The 22,384-nt window shown below is 37.9% G+C and overlaps 4 protein-coding genes across 4 annotated transcripts; 2 read left to right on the forward strand and 2 right to left on the reverse strand.

Moving 5' to 3' along the window:
- The first annotated feature begins 357 nt into the window (after positions 1-357).
- Positions 358-4,695, forward strand: LOC107464903 (ATP synthase subunit delta', mitochondrial). The gene is made up of 2 exons (XM_016083865.3): positions 358-786; positions 3,921-4,695. The coding sequence occupies exons 1-2, from the start codon at positions 529-531 to the stop codon at positions 4,263-4,265; spliced, it is 603 nt and encodes a 200-aa protein (XP_015939351.1). The 5' UTR covers positions 358-528; the 3' UTR covers positions 4,266-4,695.
- Positions 4,696-8,385: 3,690 nt separating this feature from the next.
- LOC110275634 (uncharacterized) lies at positions 8,386-11,313 on the reverse strand. Its single transcript, XM_021131825.1, has 3 exons — positions 10,072-11,313; positions 9,334-9,978; positions 8,386-9,066 (listed from the first exon to the last, which is right to left on the reverse strand). The coding sequence occupies exons 1-3, from the start codon at positions 11,311-11,313 to the stop codon at positions 8,386-8,388; spliced, it is 2,568 nt and encodes an 855-aa protein (XP_020987484.1).
- A 3,420-nt stretch (positions 11,314-14,733) lies between these two features.
- LOC107464902 (ATP synthase subunit delta', mitochondrial) lies at positions 14,734-18,403 on the forward strand. The gene is made up of 2 exons (XM_016083864.3): positions 14,734-15,118; positions 17,701-18,403. Exons 1-2 carry the CDS (start codon positions 14,861-14,863, stop codon positions 18,043-18,045), a joined length of 603 nt encoding a protein of 200 aa, XP_015939350.1. The 5' UTR covers positions 14,734-14,860; the 3' UTR covers positions 18,046-18,403.
- A 2,436-nt stretch (positions 18,404-20,839) lies between these two features.
- LOC107464896 (FCS-Like Zinc finger 3) lies at positions 20,840-21,552 on the reverse strand. The gene is made up of 2 exons (XM_016083859.3): positions 21,342-21,552; positions 20,840-21,161 (listed from the first exon to the last, which is right to left on the reverse strand). The coding sequence occupies exons 1-2, from the start codon at positions 21,506-21,508 to the stop codon at positions 20,984-20,986; spliced, it is 345 nt and encodes a 114-aa protein (XP_015939345.1). The 5' UTR covers positions 21,509-21,552; the 3' UTR covers positions 20,840-20,983.
- Between the last annotated feature and the right edge of the window lie 832 nt (positions 21,553-22,384).

The following is a 22,384-nucleotide window of genomic DNA, read 5'->3' on the forward strand; positions in this document are numbered from 1 at the left end:
GTATAAGGCCAGGTTAGTAGCAAAAGGTTTTCACCAAAAGGAGGAATTCGATTTTGATCAAATTTTGAAGTCATAAACTATTAGAACTGTTCTATCTTGATCTATCTCCAGAGAATGGCAAATTAGACAGTTTGGCTTTGATAATGCATTTCTCAATTGAAAATTGCATCAAAAAGTCTATACGTCACAGCCACAAGAATTTCTCAATCACATTCTCTTCTAAACGTAGCCTTACATTTTATTTTGGACTACAAAACTCAATAATCTTGTTTCTTCGAAGAGTCATAATCAATTGGTGCTAAAACAAGTAAAATTACAATTGGGCTCTGATACAATAGAAAGCCCACATAGCAAATACCCGAATTGTTGAACAGTTTCACACTATACTATTGTCGCTTCGACATTCACTTGTTCCTCTTCATAGTCTTCTCTCTCTTCCTCTCTTCCCGTCTGTCACCGCACGAACAGTACAGTCGCTTTCTCTCTCCGACCCTGCGAGACCGAGCGATCCAATTCCTCCGCACCACCATGTTCCGCCGAGCAACTACCCTCCTCCGCCGCCCACTGATGGGCGCTACATCCCGCCGATTCTCGACGGATCTGCCGGCGGCGGCCGTAGAGGATTCGAGCTTCGTGGAGGCATGGAAGAAAGTGAGCCCAAACGTGGATCCACCAAAGACTCCATTGGCTTACATGAAGCCTCGCCCAGCCACTCCTTCTTCCCTTCCTTCCAAGCTCACTGTCAACTTCGTCCTCCCTTACGCTTCCGAACTCTCCGCTAAAGAGGTCAGTTATACGTTCTTTGTTCCTCTTTTCCCCTGCATTTCTTCTTCTGTGCATTGATTTTCTGTTAGGGTTTTTCTTTGTCTCTGTTTATGTATTGCACCAATTAATATATTATAGAATTATAGAATCCCCCCGGCGCGCCCAGCAAAAACAAGAAGTCTTTAATTTCAATTGTAATCATCTGTATTCCGCTTCTGATTATAGGTCAGGGAAAGATACATAAGGAATTAATGATGAGTGATGCTGTTGTAATTTTCGCATGTTTTCGCGTAATATGTTTTATTTTTTCAAATGGTCCAACACATGTTGTTAGTGAAATTTTGCTTTAATTGGATTAGGTTCTGCATATTTTTCTATGACTGCTTAATGATCCGCTGAAGTTCTCTTTTGCATGGTCCTTTTTGTAGTGTAGCTTTCCTTATTCTCCTTCTCTTTGTATTTTTTATTTTTTATGTCTTAATGAATTTCTTATCCTATTTGAAAAAGTTGATTTATAATCAAATGCTCGATTTTTTTTTGGGTTCTGGCTTTTCCATTTATAAGGTTTAATTATTCTTATGTTAGATTTAGTCTGCTTGTTTCAGTTAATTGTGTATTGAAAGGAATGTGGTTGTTTTCTAGTGTATTCAGGGCATTTGTTTCTTTCTGCCTGGGATTTAGTCCGACTGTTTGGAGCCTAATAAGCTTTATTGGTCATTTCCATAACATATGTTGTTTTACTTAACCTTTCAAAACTTAAGGGTAGATTTTGTCGCATTGCCGTTGGACCAGCTATACCATATTGTATGGAATGGAATGTTGGACTGCAAAGGGGAACATGAACATAAGTTCAACATCACCCAAATGAGGATGTTTCAATAGATAAGCGGTCATACGTGTGTGGACAGAATAAGAAATGGGGATTGTGAGAGAAAGTTGCACACATTGTTGAAAAGATGGTATAATCTCTTAGTGGTTTGTTGGACATGTGGGGAAAAGGCCGGTAGAGCGTTGAAGGGTGGGTCAGGTGAAAAATAGACAAGTGGTTAGAGACGGAGGAACATCTTAAATGACATTGCATGAAGTGATAAAATGAGATGTCTATAATATATGATATAGTGCAATGTCATTGTTTGATCTATTAGTCGATCTCACCTGGTGGAATAAGGCGTTGTTGTTGTTTGGCAGTTATTAACAAATAACCTACAATTTTTGTTGAATCTTCATATAGCTTGAATAGTGTCAAAATGAGCAATGGGCCAGTGGTTATGATTGGACTTTGGAAGCAATATGTGATGTCTATATTCATGTAGCGTACCCCATGAGGTGGGAAAACCCTTTAGCCTTGGTTGCTGTCATTCGCCTTCGTCTTTCTAGAATTTTCAGGGGTTCCAGCTCATGTGCTTTTCTTGAAACCTCATGTAAGACCTAGGCACTAGGCATATAATATAATAGTTTAAAGGATGCAACTATAGATGCTTTTGCTAAGTACAATGTTGGTATTTGGTAACTGGTATCGAGTATGATGTGTTGCTGTCTTATTGCCCACTTTGATAAAGAAAGGCAGCATCATTGCGCAATCAAGCAAGAGATATTTCAAGGATTTCTTATAGCTTCCTAACTCCCTTTTTTATCTCTTTTTATTTTTCTGATAAAACATTAGAAATAGAGGAATCTAGAAAAAGGTGTCTTAACAAAATTTTATAGTGCTTAACATCAGAACATGGACAGCTTTCCAGTAATAAACTAATAATCATTCAACATTTCAAACAATTAACCATGCCATCTTTGTCCTTTAAATTTTTCACTATCACAAAATGATTGATATTATATTTTACTGATTTTTCTTCTCATCCACCTCTTCTAGAGATCAAGTCATGAAAGTCCTCCCATGCCAAAATCATGATTTAGTTGTCCAACATCCATCCTTTGCAAATGTAGTTATTTTGTTCATCTACAATATTATTAATTATATCGTGACTGGTTGCCAACCATCTACATTATTGTTGAAAATCATGCATATCTGACTTTGCTCTTGTGATTTGAACAATTATTAGTAAATCATTTTTTGCTTAGTTATCATAAGTTGTCAAAAGAGTGGCTGGTTTATAAAAATGTAACTAGTAAAACATTCTATAAAAGCCCTGACTTAAGGCATTTATTAACATCCCTTTCAATCAAGCAGTTATTTGATGTGTTATTCTTGTCACCTCAATTTTGTTGTTGTCCTTGTAAAACTGTAATCCTTTTTAAATAAAGTGACAATCTTTGTTAATGTAGTTATTTTATAGATGTTCAGGAGTCAGTAATTCAGACCAATGGAACTAAACATGCTAGTAGTTATTCATTTTGGCTCAGGTAAATTGAAAGTGACCTATCTAAATTAAATTATAGCTGTAACCTAGCATTTTCATCTGGTTGGTGTTGTTTGCTGTTGCTGTTAAGAAAGCCAGCCATGCTTAAATTAATTTGCTAGTATTGGAGAATGAAATACCATTTACTAGTTTCTCTTGACACTGGTAAACTATATATTTTTGTTTGATTTCAGGCTATGCAGTGTTAATATTTTGGAAAAATAAAGTATTGTAATAGACAGAAAAATTAGTATTTGTAATTTTAAGTTGCTAGCATTTATTTTCTCTCCAAGTGCATGTATTGAATGACTTTATGCTCTTAAAGGGATGCTAGGGACAGATCTTGAAGAGAAACAAGATGAGATAAGAGAACTAGTAAAAATACAAATAGCAAGAGAAATATACTGAACCTTACCCTATCTTACTCACCACGCATTGTCCTCTTGCTTCTATTTATTTGAATTCACTTGGTAATAAACTAATGTTACATCTATTGGACAGAATATCTTCTTCATAAATGTTTTGAAATATATTATAGTCTTACTACCATGTCATGACATGGTAGTGATGTTATTAGAAGTGGGTAACTTCCAACATTTGTTGCAATTCAGTTATCTAGATTGACACCTTGGACTCTCATTTTTATTCTTGTGCTTTAAGATCACTAGCCATCAATTCCATCATAGTTGGGGATGAAGATGTCTATAAAAAACTCAATAAATAAAATCCTTGATTCTTCTTCCTTTGAAAATGTCATAATTTAATCTTAACCTGTTAATTAAGAGCGGAATCCATGCGTAGGTTGACATGGTCATAGTACCTGCAACAACCGGGCAAATGGGTGTTCTCCCTGGACACGTTGCAACAATTGCAGAGTTGAAACCTGGTGTCCTATCCGTTCACGAAGGCAATGATGTGACCAAGTACTTTGTCAGCAGTGGCTTTGCCTTCATCCATGCGAATTCTGTTGCTGATATAATAGCTGTTGAAGCTGTACCAGTAGATCGAATTGATGCAAACTTAGTCCAGAAGGGACTTCAAGATTTCACTCAGAAGCTGAATTCGGCCACAACTGATTTGGAGAAAGCTGAAGCTCAGATTGGAGTTGATGTCCATAGTGCTCTCAACTCGGCTCTTACAGGCTGAGTACTGCAGTATTTTTGTTTTATTTTTTTTTTTAATTTGTTTATTCCCCCCCACCCACATCTGGCCTGGTGGCAGGTCATTGAGTTATCTATTCGCTAAACAACATTTTGATGATGTGTTTCACCATGGAAAGTGAATGGATAAAATAAAAGTTTCAAGAGCTGCCATCTAGCCAGAGAAAGTTAACCAAGGCCTTAAAATTAATCCTTTATTATTGTTGGCAGCACGAGTTGACATGACACTGTGAGCAAAATCTTTGCTGTATGGTGAATAGTTTTGCATGCTTCATTTTGCTTGTGCAGATGCATAAAATGTCAATGAATGCATCGAGTTCCTTTGATTTTATGTTCAGATAATGTAAAGAAGTGAGATAATTTGCACCTGGATGAGATCCAAACTTGTTGGCTGCGAATGTTGGCATATTTCTGAATTATGTGTATTTATCTACCCCTACGGTCCAACCCCAAAAAGAACAAAACATAGTTTCTTGTATTTGTGAAGAAGAGTGAAATAGAGTACGCCATTACGGTTTACCTCTAGGAACTAGGATGGTTTCATATGCCGACGGCCATAATAAAATAAAATAACGAGTTAATAATTAAAATCGTCCGTAAAAGATACTCCGATCTCCATTTTGGTTTTCGAACGATTTGGTCACGTTAGTCCTTCTGTCAGTTGGACGATGATGTGTCACGCCACGTGGTAGATTAGTGACACGTGGCACGCCATGTGACAGATTAGTGACATGTGGCATGTCACGTGTCACTTGACATGTAAAAAATTTTTTATAATCAAAATAGTCTTTAAAAGTTCAGACGTAAATCATTTTTATCTCTCAAATTTTAAAAATTAGTCAAATTAGTCTTTAATAGGATCCTCTTAAGAGCACTATTTATATGCTTGTCCAAAAAGTAATGTTGAGAGAAATTCCTGCTTAAGACACCATATTAAATCTCTAGAAATTAGTCAACCCTTCATTGTTTGTCAGGTTCCGGACATTTAAAGGAAAATTAAAGAATATTTAGCAATGTCTCACCTGATGAGCTTTCATTTAAATTTCAAATTTACATATCATATATTATTCATATATGCAAAAAGAAAAATGTAACTGTAAAAAATGGAGTCAGCGATGAATGCACAATACTCAAGAAGTAACAAGTTCCAGGGTGATATTTTACAAAGAAATCTTGCTTGCATCTTCTAAGAGTGCATAAGGATCCACATACTGGGGAGGTGATAGTGACATCTTGCTTGCATCATGGACAAAAGTTGGTCCAAAATACTGCAACACAGTACATACCAAATCATCAACTTCTACTCTCTAAAAGATTATATGCATCAGCATTCAATATTACAAAATTATAGGTTAGTGTAAAACCAACATGTCATAACTAACCAGTCAATGGCTGAAAGAAAAATCATAATGGCTAAGATAATATATGCATTAATGAACATGCAAATAGCTGCATAAAAGAGTCATGCAGAAGTTGAAAGGAAAAGATCTTACCAAGTAAAGAGTTGAAAAGAATGCGACGGTTATGAGGATTTTTCAGACTCCTCTCTACATCAGTTGAGACAACATTTCTCTTCAGGAGACCTCTATCTTGTTCATTCACAACCACCTCTTCGTCAACTCCAGAGTTGCCCTGCTTGTAATCCTCAAGCAATGATGTAGGAGTCATGCCCTCCTCTTCAATTCCTTCATAAACAACGATTCCGGAGGTTCTTCTCCTGAAAATTCAGTATCAATAGCAGCATTAGCCATTTCAACAGGAATTCCTGCTATTTCTGAGGAAAAGTGAAAGTTACAGACCATCTATTTGTAAAAAGTACTGACTGAAAATGGATATTGATGAAGCTGAGAGAGTAGTTGTGGCAAAACTAGTTGCTTCAAAGCCTAATTGTTCTACTTTCAGATCTTTCTCTAAGCTTCTTGCAGGTGCCATTAATGCCTCATCACCCCAAAATGAATCTTTTCAGGCAACAGTTTCTGCCATTAGACCAAAGATAGTGAGGTTCAAGTCACCGCCACATTCCTCCCCGAGATTTAGCAAATAGGGTTTCATTTCACAAAATTTAAAAATCACAAAAAATCTAATTGGGAATTGGAACCTGATTTTCCAATGGAGTCAACCAAAGAACAACACGGGTTACTGCACCAGATCCTACCCCCGCGCCTCGAAGATGCAGGCGTCGAAGATTGTGCTCTTCCGCCTGAATCCATCCACCAAGCATTCCTCAAAGCAGCCGCTGCCGTGAAGTCCGCCGCCGCGATTTTCTCCGATGACGTTGACGAGACCGCCGGAGATTGTGTCAACGACCCATGGCCAGCCGCAGCCGAGGGAACCTCCGATGCTGTGATTGGGATCGAGCCGTAGAACGAGCTGCCCGGAGCATGTGCCGTCGAGAAAGGGTGCGAAGAAGGCGGCGATGAGGTGAAGGTCTCTGGTGGTAGCAGCTACAAAGTGGAAGAGGTTGTGGACGAAATTGTGGTTGGAGAAGGAGCTAAATTGGGGGAAGGTGAAGAAGAACCTTGCATTGATGAATTGCAAGGCTTGGGAATTGAAGATGATGCAAAGAAGAATAAGAAGAAAAAACTATGAAGAAGAAGAGAAGAACAACGACATTTCAAGGCTAGGTGAGCCTTCTACCAAAACGGCGTCGTTTTGGTTGTCTGCCACGTTGGCAGGTCCACGTCAGTGGCCGTTTGCCAACTCAGCTACGGAGATGAGGAAAGGACGAACGTGATCAAGTAGGATATTTTTTGGGGACAAATTTGATTAATTTTATCTTTTGGAAATGAAAATGGAAATCGAGATATCTTTCAGAGATGATTTTGACTATTAACTCATAAAATAATCAATCTTATTATATTGGCCTATTGGATAACAATTTTTTTTAAAAATGCCAAATATACTTGTACAATAATTACTTGAGGGCTTTTTTTGGTATTCATATATGATGGTATGGTAAATGAAACAGATAAAAAAGACGAGAACCATGGATCACAATAAATGGAAAATTGGAGTAATTCTAATCATTTGGAAAATAGGAAAATTGGTTGCATTAAGTCATTAGGTAAAGTTGGATAATAATAATAGCCGATTTTACTGATTTGTTGACAATTTAACAAAACCGATTAATGTCAGTTAATTTTTTTAAATTATCTTTTATTCTAAATTTTAAATATTAAATTTTAAAATCTAAATTCTAAGTCATAAATCTATGAAATAAAAGCGTCACAAAATTAATTTATGTTAATGTTCAATAATTTTTTAATGGAATGTTCATATTACCTCAAAAATAATAATATCAAAAGCTATTTTGTCATTTTGTTTGTTAAGGATGGCATTGTTGTTCGTATAAATAGAAAATCGTATTGTAACTGCATCTTTTTTTTTTTGGACGGAGACCCAGGCCAACAGTCCGGCCCAGGTCCAAAACAGAGATCCAAACCCCCCAACCGACCCGTTATCCATCCCTGTATCCCTTCCCTTGCCGCGAGAGTGAGAGGGTCTCTTTAACTCGTGATTCATCGTGACTCCTTCCTTCAGTTCGCCGGCGACAGGATCTGAAGCATGCATGGTTACTGAGGCCACCGGAGTGGGGACGCGGAGCATTTGTCGTGACTAGGCCGCCGTCCCACGAAGCTGTCTCCGAAGCAGGAACCGGGGCATCACCAACAGCGCTCTCCTTCCCCCTCTTTTCAAGATCCATAATAACCCCTTCCCGTTAGCAATTCGGAGTATTGAGTAGACTCCACTCCAAATGCCTTCCGGAGCCTCAGCCAGACAATCCGAATTGATCCCCTCCCTTTGTCAGAAATAGAATTCGGATGCCGCCCCTTGGTCAGAAATTGAACTCGGTGACCTCCATCTTTCGCCTCCACTGGAACCACTCTGGCCCTCCTATACCTCACGTTCCCGCAGCACGATCTCAGACACAGCGTCGCCTTGGGTTGCATGCAGATCTTCTGTCTCAGATCATTGACGATTTGGATGAAATCCTGACACTCCTGGCTCTTTGCTTGGTTCGAGCTTCCCTATTTGCCTAATTTTAAATCTGCTATAATTCTTGTGTAATTGTTGATTTACATTCGAAGCTCTGTTCTAATAATGCTCTATATTTCTGTAGGTGGTTTAGTGCTCCAGCTTGCTTGTAGTGTCTCTGCTTCTGCTGCTTTCGCCACTGCATGGGCTAGACGATTTCCATTTCTGGGGGTCCAAGTCATTCCCTTTTCAGGTAAATTCGCCATTAAAATTTGAATGTCTTGGATTATGGCCATAGCCTCTCCTAAAGCTGTTTTAGATTTGATAGCTTGAGCTAGCTTTAGGTTGTCAGTTTCTATTAAGGTTCTGCCCATTTGTAAATTATTCACTATGATTAATGCTTGCCTTACTGCCTGAGCTTCTGCCACAGTACTTGATGTGGCTTGGATTTTTCCTGAAAAACCTAATATAATTCTTCCTTTGTGATCTCTGATAACCACGACAATTGCACCAGTTCCAGTATCCTTCCTGAATGTTGCGTCAACGTTCGCCTTCAACCAGTTTTCAAGGGGAGGTCTCCATTTCACCAGGTTAGTTTTACTTCTATTGCCTTCTGTTTTCTGTGTGTGTTGTTTTTCTGTTAGTTTCCAGTAAATTGCCTCTAGTGCTTTAACCCTACAGATTGTCCATTTAGGATTTACATCCTGCTGTTGAAACAGCTTGTTATTTCTTGTTTTCCATATTTCCCACATGAGAAATCCTAGCTTGCTGATCCTCTTCTCCTTGTCCTCTCCCCCACCTGCTCTCAACTTCTTTATACATTTGACCATCCAATTTCCGATAGAACTAACTGTCTCAACTGTTGGGGTCCATTGGTATTATGCTCCGAACCATGCTGCCCTAGCCCAATCGCAAAGTAGTAATGCGTGTTCTACTGTCTCTGGACTTTTTAAGCATATCTGGCAAATTGGATTTGGTGCCATCTTTCTTTTATATAATTTAGACTCTACCGGTAATATATCATGACAGGCTTTCCATAAAAACATTCTGATCTTCTGTGGGACTTCCATTCTCCATACCTCCTTCCATATCTCCCTTTTATCTTCACTTGTTGATAGATTTTCATATTTGCTGTTCTGCCCAACTCTTCTTGCAACATAGTATCCGGTTCTTATTGAGTAATTCCCATCTTCCCTCCATGGCCAATACAGATGATCTTCTTTGTTCATTACACTAACAGGGGTGCTAAGTATCTCCTTGCAAATTTCTTGGGAGAATTTGCTCTCGATCTTCCTTTTATTCCACCCTTCCCCATTTACAATGAGATCGTTAACCTTCGAGTCATCTGTGCTGTTTGTGTTAAGAGGGCTGCTCCTACCTGCGATCCAATTGTCTTTCCAGATGCTCACTTTGGAGCCATCTCCTATGCTCCACTTTGCGCATTTCCTTAATAGCTCTCTTCCATGTAAGATGCTTCTCCAGACCCATGAGGCGCCTTTTTTACCCGTTGCTGTCCAGAAGTTGCCGTCCGGGAAATACAACGATTTCAAAATTTGTACCCAGATTGCATTTGGATTTTTGAAAGCTCTCCATGCTTGTTTTGCCAGGTAGGCAGTATTTTGTTTTACCAGGTCTTTAAACCCCAATCCCCCTTCACTCTTGCTCTCAGTGATGCTATCCCACTTCTTCCAATGAATGTCCCGTTCCTTCCCCGATGCTGCCCACTAGAATCTCGCGACCTTTGTACAAATTCTCCCGCAAAAGCTCTTCGGGAACTTTATGACATTCATAATATATGATGGCATCGCCTGAATTACCGACTTTATTAGAGTTTCTTTGCCTGCTTGATTCAACAACCTTTCTTTCCAACCTTCTAGTTTATTCATGATCTTCTCTTCAATCCATGCTAGAGCTTTGTTGTGAGATCTTCCCCATATGGCTGGTAGCCCCAAGTACTTTCCTGCCATGTCCCATGTTTTCATTCCTAAAATATCTTCTATGTCTACTCTCGTTTGTATCGGCACTTGACTTCCGAAGGAGAGGCCTGACTTGTTCATATTGATTATTTGCTCGGATGCCTCTGTGTATTCGTTCAGTACGGTTATGATCTGAAATATCTCTTCCTCCTTTGCCTTCGCAAAAATAATGCAGTCGTCCGTGAACAACAAGTGAGTAATAGCCGGAGCTGTTGGGGCTATCTTTAGACCCGTTATGTTGCCTTTCTCTTTAGCCTGCTGCATAAGAATCGTGAATACCTCCGCTGCTAAAATGAGCAGGTATGGGGATAATGGATCCCCTTGTCTAAGACCCCTCTGAGGCTTTATCTTCTTCGATAACTCACCGTTGACTCTTACCCTATAACTTGCGCTTCTTACACATTTCATCACCAAGTCAACCCACTTTTCAGCGAACCCAAATTTCTTGAGCACTTTCTCAAGAAAATCCCATTCAAGCCTGTCATATGCCTTGTTCATGTCTAATTTGATTGCTACATTTTCTGATCCATCTCTTCCTTTCCTATTTAGGCTATGGTAGACTTCTTGGACGATTACTACATTATCTTGTATGAGCCTTCCTCCCACAAATGCACTTTGGGTTGGGGACACTATATCCTCGAGGAGCCCTTTTAGTCTCAACATTATGACCCTGGTTATTATTTTGTAAATAAAATTGCAACAACTAATTGGTCTTAACTGATTAAGTTCTTCCGGATCTTTTACCTTTGGAATTAAAACTACTATGGTTTCGCTAATCTCTTCTGGCAAGAACCCATTTCGAAAGAATTCTCTGACTACTGCACATACCTCTTTCTTGATTATCTCCCAGTGCTTTTGATAGAACAGTCCATTCAGGCCATCTGGTCCAGGAGCCTTGAGGCTACCCATGCTAAATACTGCTTTTCTGATTTCTTCTTCTGTGACCTCTGCGCTCAGCTCCTTGTCCATGTCTTCCGTGACCCTTACTGGAATATTGTTTACGACTGAGTCGCAATTCCTTTTATTATTTGAAGTAAAAAGCGCATCAAATCGTTCCTCTATGTGCTTCATAATTTCTTTCATGTTTTCTATCCAGCAGCCCGCCTCATTTTTGAGCTTATCGATTCGGTTCCTTCCCCTTCTTTGAATGGTTGTGGCATGAAAAAAGCTGTGTTCTTATCTCCCCATTTTAACCACTTCAACCTGGCTCTTTGTCCCCAATATTTTTCTTTCTGTTTGCATAATGCAGCTATATTCTCTTTTATCTGTTGTATTTTCTCCTGTTCTTCTTGTGTTAAATCCGAATCCCATAGCTTCTTTAATTCCTCCTTCAGCCTGCTGATTTCTTGATCTGCTCGTTTCAGAGTCCTCTTGTTCCACTTTTTTAGCTCCTCTTTACAATTTCTCATTCTTGTTGTTATTCCTTTCCAGACTCATCCTTGTACATCCTCCTTTTCCCATCCCTTTTTACTGTATTCTCGCAATCCGCATGATCGGTTCAGAAGGCCTCGAATTTGAAATTGTTCTCTGTCCTTTGAACTTGATTTATGTCCAAAACTAATGGGCAGTGATCAGAACTGATGGCCGGTAGAGCTTTGAGTGATGCCTGCTGATATAATACTCTCCATTCCCAGTTTACTAATGCCCTATCTATCCTTTCCCTGGTGATGAATCCATTTCTTGGATTTCCGAACCATGTGAATCTTCCTCTTTTTATATCTAGGTCCATAAGGTAATTCATATCTGCAAACTGCCTAAATTCTCTCACCTGATTCTGTGGCTTTCGATGTAGCCCAATTTTCTCTTCTTGGCTTAAAATGTCGTTGAAATCCCCGATGAATAGTTGTGGCTCCCCCTTGTTGTTGTTATTCGCTGTGATAGTCCTCCATTGTTCTTTTCTCCTTCCAAAACATGGATTCCCATATATAAAATTGCACTCCTATTTTCCCTTTTCTATCATCAATACGAGCTTTTATATGATTATCGCACCAAAAGTAAATATCAATATTATATATTTCATTCCACAAAAGGCATAGCCCTCCGGACAGTCCCTGGGGTTCTATGTGAAATACATTCTCAAAATGTAACCTTCTTTTCAACTTTTTAATGGTACTTTCTCTAGCTCTAGTCTCCATTAGATATACTATTGCAGGCTTCAATTATTTGCACATACTGTGCAATTCAGAAACTGTCGCGGGAGCTGCTACCCCGCGGCAGTTCCAGCTTATGATGCTCATGGTTGAGTTGGGGGCATGTGTAGGCCCGCCTCCTCAGCCGTTATGTCTTTCAAGTTATCTCTGATCTGTGATCCTTCCTCATGCGCTCCTCCTTCTGTGATGCTTCTCCGCCTTCTGTTCTTCTTGTTGGCCCTCGACATTTGCGTACCTTCCTCTTCTTCTTTCTGAAATGTTGCAGTCCGCTCTTGTTGGTCCTCTTCCCTTCTTCTTTTAAACTTTAACTTTTCCTCCATCCTCTGGATAAGTTCTGTTTCGTATTCTCTGGCCACTAATATTGCTTTGCTATTTTTCTGCTCTATTTCCTCCTCTTCTTCTGCTAATTCTACATAATAGAAGCCTCCTTCACTCTCTGTAATTATCTGCTTTCCTCTCTGTTTTGACTGTTCCTCATTTGTTCTATAGTGTCTTGTTGGTCCGTCAATGTCCATGTTATTTCTGTTTTGGGCCTCATCTTCTACTTTTTTTCCTGTGCTTCTCTTCCTATTTTCTTCAGCCATATTTTTGTTGAACTCCATCAAAATTTCTCTAATGGTAAGGTTCCCTTCTCCTTCAATTGGCCCACTTCTGATTTGTTGTCTATTCCTATTGGGCCTTTGGTTCATGAAAGCCCATGTCCCTCTGTTTGTACTGTCCATTCTTCTCATGCTTGGCCCACCTTTTTCTTTATACTTCCTAGGAATCTCGCTGTTGTCCTCCTCATTCTCTTCTGCCTTGTCCTTATCCTTGGCCTCATTCACGTTTCTCATTATTGCTAACTCACTAGCTTGCTGCCTTTGCTGGATGACTTCTTCCTTCTTCCCTTTTTTATGATTTGCTGTCCCATCATCATTTAACATGAAGATACTGTTGTGTTCTTCACCGTTCATTTTATCATCCTCAGCCCCTTCCCCTTGATCTTGCACTTCTTATATTGCCACTTGTCTCTCCCCCATTTGCTCTTGTGGATTTTCTTCTCTGTCCCAAGATTTGGCAGAGGCACTAGCTTGAGAGCTTCTTACTCCCCCTAGACTTGACCCCCTTCTGTCCTTCTGTGCCTGCCTTTTCAACCACTCCCTCCCTTGCAAACTTCTTTCACGCGCCTCCCACAGCTCCTCCACCCAATTGTTCTGTTCCTCCTTTCTCCTCCTAATACCTGCCTTTCTTGCCTCATTTTCTATTGACCTCAGACCTGGAGTTGTGAGTTCAGGCCCATATCTGGGAATTTCTGGGTTTACTAATGATCTCACTAGTTCCTCCCCACATGCTCTTTTGTCATGCCCAATTCTCCCACACTTGTAACAATAGTCATACAGTTTTTCATATTTGAATTCAGCCTATGACTGGCTTCTATCACTTCTTCTAAACCAGAATCCAGTCTTCAGTGGTACTTGAACGTTTATCTCCACTCTAACCCTAAGGAAGGATCTAAGCATGTTTCCTTCAACAAAGGGATCTTCAGCACTTATCACTCTCCTTAATATGGTTCCTATCTTCTCAGAATTTTTTGTATTAATTTTATCATAAGGTAAACCATATATTTGAACCCAAATAGGAAGCTGATTGTAGTTTACCTCATCTATGGACAGGTTTGAGCTCCACCATTGCAGACTCAGCATGTGCCCTTCTATCCTCCATGGTCTACCTTCATATGCTCTTCTTGCTTCCTCCTGGCTTTTGAAGTTCAAGATAAATGAATTTGGTCCTGCATTAGTGATCACCAGACCTTGTGGATCTCCCCACATGTTAAGGATCGTTTTGTGTACTGTGACCGTATTCAACACCTTTCCCGTCAACACCCGGCCAACTAACTTTTGATCTGTCTTTTCTCCATGTTGAGTTAAAGATTTTTCCAAGTCTAGAACATCCCCTTCCATGGCTGCGTTTTCTGTCCCTTCCATGACTTGTCTTGTTGAGTTGTATTACTTTTTTGTTCTGTCCCTCTCCGTTGTTTTGTGATTATCTTTGAACTTATATTTGATCTGGACTTGAGTAGTTGTTATGATTTCAGAGTTTCGCTGTCGAAGCAGTATAACTCCACTCCTGGAGAACGTGAGGCTCCACTCTTGGAGAAGTTAGTTTTTAATTTTTTTTTTTGGAATAGAGTCTATTCTGCGTGTCTGCACAATCTTTTGCTTTTTCATTGATATTGTAACTGCATCTGAATCCTACATTTTGTAAGAATTGGGCCCTGCCAGAACCAAAAGCCCACATTATCAAATAATGATTAGCCCTTTTTGAACAGAAAGCCCATCTTATGACCCAAATAGTTGCACGCTATACACCATTGTCGCTTCGACATTCACTTGTTCATCTTCTCTCTCTTCCTCTCTTCCCGTCTGTCACCGCACGAACCGTACAGTCGCTTTCTCTCTCCGACCCTGCGAGACCGAGCGATCCAATTCCTCCGCACCACCATGTTCCGCCGAGCATCTACCCTCCTTCGCCGCCCACTGATGGGCGCTACATCCCGCCGATTCTCGACGGATCTGCCGGCGGCGGCCGTAGAAGATTCGAGCTTCGTGGAGGCATGGAAGAAAGTGAGCCCAAACGTGGATCCACCAAAGACTCCATTGGCTTACATGAAGCCTCGCCCAGCCACTCCTTCTTCCCTTCCTTCCAAGCTTACTGTCAACTTCGTCCTCCCTTACGCTTCCGAACTCTCCGCTAAAGAGGTCACTGATACCTTCTTTCTTCCTCTTTCCCCTGCGTTTCCTTTTGTGTGCATTGATTTTCTGTCAGGGTTCTTTTTGTCTTTGTTCATACGACTGTTTTGTTTCTCGTGGCACTTTGCAGATGATTCACCAATTAATATGGAATAGGGTTATAGATTATATATTCCTCTCCCTCCAATTCCTCTCATTTCAATTGCAATCATCTGTGTTCCTCTCGAACTGGATTATAGGTCAGGAAAGATACCTAAGGAATTAATGGTGACTGATGCTGTTGTAATTTTCCCCAATTTTCACGTGATATTTATTGTTCAAATCGTCCAACCAATGTTGTAAGTGAACTTTTGCTTTAATTAGATTAGGTTCTGAATATTCTTATATGACTGCCTAATGATCCGCTAAATTCTTCTTTAGATGGTCATTTTCTGTCCTTCTGTCTTGGTGATTTCTTCTCCTGTTTGAAAGAGTTCATTTACATTTATTGTTCTTGTTTTCAATTAGTTGTGTATTGAAATGGAATGTGGTTTTTTCCTTCACTATATTTTTTTCCTCTGCCTGGCGGATTTAATCTGTATAATGAGCTGAATTGGTTATTTCCGGAAGATAAATTGTTTTATCTACGTGTTTGGCAGTCATCAACAAAAAACCTACGATTTTGTTGAATCATCATATACATGGTTCGACGATTTGATTGAGTTAAGGCCATATTGTTTCCCATAAGTTTGAGTAGTTTCAAAATGAGCAATGGACCAGTGTTTATGATAGGAAGCAATGACGTGATGTCTTTATATTCATGTAGTGTGCCCCGTGAAGTGGGAAAATACATTAGCCTTGGTTTCTGTCATTCACCTTCTAGGATCTTCTTGGATCCCGTTTCACATGCTTTTCTTGAAACTTTTCATTTAACATCTGACCTAGGCACTAGGCATATAACATGGTTTCAAGGTTGCAAGCAAGTATAGATGTTTTTTGCTATGTACAGCATTGTTATTTGTTAAATTTGGACCTGGTAACTGCCATAGAGCATGATGTGTTGCTGTTTTATTGCCCACTTTGATTTTAAAAACAAAAAGCTGCATTATTGCGCAATCAAGCCAGAGATATTTCTAGCATTCCAAATAGCTTCCCATCTCCCTTTTTATCCCCTTTTTTTCTTGATAAAACGTTAGAAATAGAGGAATGTAGCAAAAACATCAGAAAATGGATAGCTGTCCATTAATAAACTAATAATCATTCCATATTTCAAACGGTTAGCCTGCCATCTTTGATTTTTCCATCATCTCGAAATTGTTGATTTTATAATTTATTGCTTTTTCTTCTTATCAACTTCTTTTAGGGATTGAGTCTTCTTTTAGGGATTGAGTCGTGAAAGTCGTACCGTGTAGAAATCATGATTCAGTTGCCTAATATCCATTCTTTGCAAATGTAATTGTTTTGTATATCTATAATATTATTAATTATTTCGTGACTGATTTCGAACCATCTAAATTATTGTTGAAAATCTTGCTTATCTGACTTTCCACTCATGATTTGAACAATTATTATTAAACTCTTTTTTTTTTATTGTTGTATAAATTGTGAAAAGAGTGGCTGATTGGCTATTTTATAAAAAATGTAACTAGTAAAACATTATACAAAACCCCTTCCTTCAAGCAGTTGTTTGATGTTGTATTTTGTTAACTCAATTTTGTGGTTGTCCCTGTTGTAAACTTTTAATCCTCAATTTAGTTATTTTAAAGATGTTCTGGAGTCTGTAACTCAGCCTGATGCAACTAAACATGTGAGTAGTTGATGCATTGTAATGGAAGCTTGACATTCTTGTCTGGTTTGTGTTGTTTGCTGTTGCTGTTAAGACAGCGGGCCTTGCTTAAATTATTTGCTAGTATTTGGAAATGAAATATCGTATACTAGTTTCTTTTGACACTGGTAAACTCTATGTTTTGGTTTGATTAGGTGACTACAAAAGTGTACTTGCAGATATTTTGGAAAAATAAAATACTGTGATAAACAGAAGCATTAGTATTGGTGATTTTAAGTTGCTAGCATTTGTTTATTTGCTCTCCATGCGCATGTATTGAAGAACTTTATGCACTTGGAGGGAATGCTAGGCACAGATCTTGAAGAGAAACAAGATGGGATAAGAGAACTATACTTGTCAAAAGACAAATAACAAGAGAAATATACTGTACCTTGGCCTATTTTACTTCCCAGTGCCCACACATTATCTCTTGCTTTTTCTTATTGAATTCACTTGGTATTAAACTAGTCTTCCATCTATTGTACTTAATATCTCTACAAATGTGTGAAAATATATTACGGTCTTACCCCCACATCATGAAATAGTATTGATGGTTATTAGAAGTGGGTAACTTGCAACATTTGTTGCAATATTTGTTGCAATTTAGTTGTCTAGATTGACACCATGGATTCTCTCATTTTTATTGCTAGCCATCAGTTCCATCATTTTTGGGGATGCAGATTTCTAGGGGTAAAAAATAATAATAAATAAAATTCTTGATTCTTCATCCTTGGAAATGTCGTAATTTTATCTTAACTAGTCAATTAAGAGTGGAATCCATGTGTAGGTTGACATGGTAATAGTACCTGCAACAACTGGGCAAATGGGTGTTCTCCCTGGACACGTTGCAACGATTGCAGAGTTGAAACCTGGTGTCCTATCCGTTCATGAAGGCAATGATGTGACCAAGTACTTTGTCAGTAGTGGCTTTGCCTTCATCCATGCAAATTCGGTTGCTGATATAATAGCTGTTGAAGCTGTACCAGTAGATCGAATTGATGCAAACTTAGTCCAGAAGGGACTTCAAGAGTTCACTCAGAAGCTGAACTCTGCGACAACTGATTTGGAGAAAGCTGAAGCTCAGATTGGAGTTGATGTGCATAGCGCTCTCAACTCAGCACTTACAGGCTAAGTATTGTAGTTGATGTTACCTTTTATGAGTTTATTTGCACCCTCTAGCATGGCTTCGTGTCATCGATTTGTGTCTTTGTATTCAAAGTTACTGCAGATCATTTTGACCTTGTATTTCTCGGAAGAAAGTGATTTGATAAAATAATTTTTCCAAAAGCTACCATCTAGCTAAGGATTGAGCAAGACCCTTGAAACTTGAAAGAAAAGCTTAATAATTGTTGATATAAGGGCAACATGAGCCGGTTCCACAGGGTGTGCCTTTGCTGGTTATTTTATAGCTTGATGCGTGTCTGCTGATAGAGATCATATACTATCAGGTTTTCTTTTTCGGACATTAAAGTACTAATTGATTGTGTTAATTCTTTTTTTTTTTCAATACCCATCGTATAAATGGTCTCTGTAAACATGATACATGATAGAACCCAATGGCATTGTTTGATCCATGTAGCTGATTCTACCTAGTGGGACAAGGTTTTGTTGTTGTTGCTGTTGTATAACTGGTGTGTTGATACTGGTTACACTTATAACCATTACTTGTTAGATTACGGAATTAGATATTGTGAGCCTGAACTCTTAGGGATCCAAGTTAGGGTCCCTCATATTTAAGGCCGAGAGCCAAGGGTATTATTAGTGGTATGGGTCCAACGTTAATAGCGGTAGGTTTGGAGTAGATGATTTTCTAGACAATCTGATCTAATTTCCGGGAGCTTGGATTGAATTAGATATTCAGTGCAAAAATATAGATACTATTTATACTACCTTTCACATCAGCGCTCTTCTTTGGAACAACTTTTGAGACATGGATGAACTGTAATACGAAAAAGAAGATTGGAAAATCATCGCAATGAGTTCATCATCACATGCTAGTGGATATGGAAATGGAGGAATCAATATGTCTTCTCCCACCCATTTACAAGACCAATGAATGCCACGAATATCATAAGGACTTTGACCAGTAGATACAAGTAAGCTCATCGAAAACACCATTTGACAATGGACAGCAAACTACAACCCAGAGGCCGGATATCAAGGAAAACCCCTCCCCAAAGATCGGTGAAATTGATACAGATGGGTTAGTAAGGGAGATGAAGGTTAGTGCAGGCTATGGAGGAATTTTAAGAACATGCGCAGGAGAATGGATAGGGAGATGAAGGTTAGTGCAGGCTATGGGGAGTTTTACCTGTTCACCAAATGGCATGGGACTTGGAAACGAGGAGGCTCATTGTTGAGATGGACCCCATTGAGGCATAATGAAGGAATCAGCAGGGGCAGAATAAAACACAATACATAACCCCAACTTGAGGAATATTAATGAGATGAAGAATAGACCTTGGGAGGTGAAATTCCACCATGTTTTCGGGGAAGGAAACAAATGTGCACCCTGGCTAGTAAAGGAAAGCTTCAACCACCATAATGGGTTTAAATTCTTACACTCCACCCTTAGAACTAGAATCCTTGATTATATGCCCCCTTTAGATAATTGACTTGCCATTTCTATTTTCTACCATAGGTCCCCTTCAGATAATTCTTACACTGCCATTTCTCTTTTTTACCATTTCTCTTTCTTACGATTTCAAAGTTACAGTGCATGCAAAAGAAAAAAGTATAATAAAGAAGCTCAAGCTTTTCAAATTGTTCAAAGCATTCCTCAGTATCAAGATCAATTGGCAGTGAAGTGCATCAAAAAAATTTTGTGCTTCTGTCCCCTCTTCCCTTCCCTGAACTGAACCAGTGGGAATTGAATCCCTTTTCCCTTATTCAACATTTTGTTTTGTTTTTTTATTTTTAAAGTTAGGAGTATTTTTGGAATAAAAATTTAAAATTTGGTAAAAATGACGATTAAAAAAAAAACTTACCTTTGAGATCATTTTGTAGTGGAAAAAGGCCGGTAACAAAATAAAATTTTTGCCTCTATATTAGAGTTTAGGAATCAAAATCGTACTTAACCCTTAAAATTACTAAAAAATGCTTAAAATTACTAAAAAATGCTGGTCCTAAAGTTTCTGCTCCAAAAATTAGCACATTAAGGCGGTAAATAGCCTTTCTCCATTCCTAGCTTCCCTCCATTTAAGAATCAGAGTCCCGCACATTGCTTTCAAGTTTTTTGGTAGATCCTTTTCCATTTTCGGTTATTACAGTCCTTAATCCTTATTATGTTAAATATAGGTACATATGTAAGATATTTTTATGTTTGATAAGTTGAAATAAGTTATCTAGTTAGTGAATTTCAGTCAAATTAATATCTTTACCATTGTTAGTAAATATTAGGAGTCCAAAATAACTCTTGCTTACTAAGATATCGAATAAGCATTAACCGCAACAATGAAATTACGGCAAAGGCCTGCCATACATAAAGCATAATCACATGGAATGCAATATACTTCAGTATATAAAATTTTTTGTGGGTGCAATCGACTTCAGGTAAAGTTGATAATCGAGAGTCGTTAGATGATTTGACTGATTTGACTAAATTTTCATCTAACGGCTCTCAACTATCAACTTCACGTGAAGTCGAGTGCACCTGAGTTTTTACCAAAATTTTTATGTCATATATAAAATATTTTGTGTGAAAATTATACATGTAACGTTTTAATAGGCAAATGAATTTGGCATGCGGCACGTTATTTAATTAATGAATTCATGTAACTATGGCCGAGAAATGTAACAAAGTTTCAGCCGCTATCTATATGAAGTATCTTTATACTTCCTATACGTTCTTATTTAACATTACGAAAAATGAAGAGATTAAAAACAAAAAACAAAAAACAAAAGCAAAAGTAATAAAACAAGAATAATGGCCAAAATTTCTTGTTTGTTCACTCTTTCTCTGTTACCCAACTCTTTCATTACAAATCAGAATCTCCATCGAGATCGATCGTTCCTCTCTTGTGAAATTTTAATTCTGCAAGAGTTGGAATCTTAACAATATTTAGTTTTGATTAGGCCACAGCAACTGTGCCTGTTCTTAAAGTGTTGTCGGATGTAGAATTCTGGTTAGTGGTCTCAGATTTTCTAACACCCCTTTTTGAAGAAGAAAGCTTCAACGTTTTCTCTTTTGCTTCATCAATCTCTATCTGTTCCTGCCTGCACTCTTTGCTACAGAACGGAGTGTTCCCTCTGCAAAAATTCAAAAATCAAAATCATAAGAAATCTTAACCAAAAAACACTTCAAATATAATTCATTAACAACATCATGTCTAATCAAGAAGAAATAGGAAAAAGAATTCTATTCTAAAAGTACTCAATCAAAGAATTACTGTAAAGATCTAAAACCCTTAGCTTCAAAATTGAGCTAACCTATACATAAAGATGTCTCTGTTTTGGCCAAGAGGTTTTTTGCATAGAAAACAAGCTTGAAGGAAATATGGCTGCTCATAGTGATGTTCACATCCAGCATAATAGAAGATGTTAGATCTTGGAGAAGAAGAAGAAGAAGAAGATGGTGATGATAAGGGAGAAGCCATAGATATGTGGAGAAGACTCAAAAGAAAAGAGTTTGGAAAAAGCAGGGAAGGAAAAGAAAGAAAAAATGGGAATTATATAATGATTGTTTTAGAAGAGAGGAGTTGGACTTGATTGTGATATGAGGTGGTGTGGACCACAAACACACTCACACACACATGTTCTTCATCAATCATTAGGTTTTAATATTAATTTTACTCTCTTTTTTATTTTTTTAATATACCAGAAGTAAGTGGACTATAAATTTAAAAATATTATTTAAATTAATTATTATATATTTGTGTATAAATAAATATAATATACATTTTATATTTTAATATATATTTTATATGAGTAAGAAAATTTTGGTATACATATTAATTATAGTTGGTGTAAATTTAGTTCTACCACGAATTGAACTTAAAAAGTAAACAAAAAATTCTAATATATTATACACCTAATTTAATTTTGACTCCATAATAATAATATATAGTCATAGCTCAATACCACTTTTGAAAACCCGCTTATTTTAAAATATTATTGAGTTTTATAAAATGTTAAGCTATTTCTTTTATTATAATATGTTTTCTGTTTATTTTAAAAGAGTTCATATTTAATTTGATCTTTAAAATTACACGTAAACTTTAATTTAGTCTCTAAAATTTCAATTGTCTTTTTTTAGTTTTCAAATTTTATAAACGTGACTCACATTAGTCCGATACAATTTCAGACACAAAAACATTAAAGAAACAATAATATAGACAACCAAATGCTATACTGAAACTTGTAAAATGATGTCGTTATGATTTTGGCACTTAAATAATCTAAAAACAATGTTGAATCACTTGATTTAGGAGAAAAAATTTCAATAAATATCACTTATGAGTTTTTCTGGACTA

This window comes from Arachis duranensis, chromosome 9 (genome assembly GCF_000817695.3).
Source record: "Arachis duranensis cultivar V14167 chromosome 9, aradu.V14167.gnm2.J7QH, whole genome shotgun sequence".
NCBI classification, from domain to species: Eukaryota; Viridiplantae; Streptophyta; class Magnoliopsida; order Fabales; family Fabaceae; genus Arachis; species Arachis duranensis.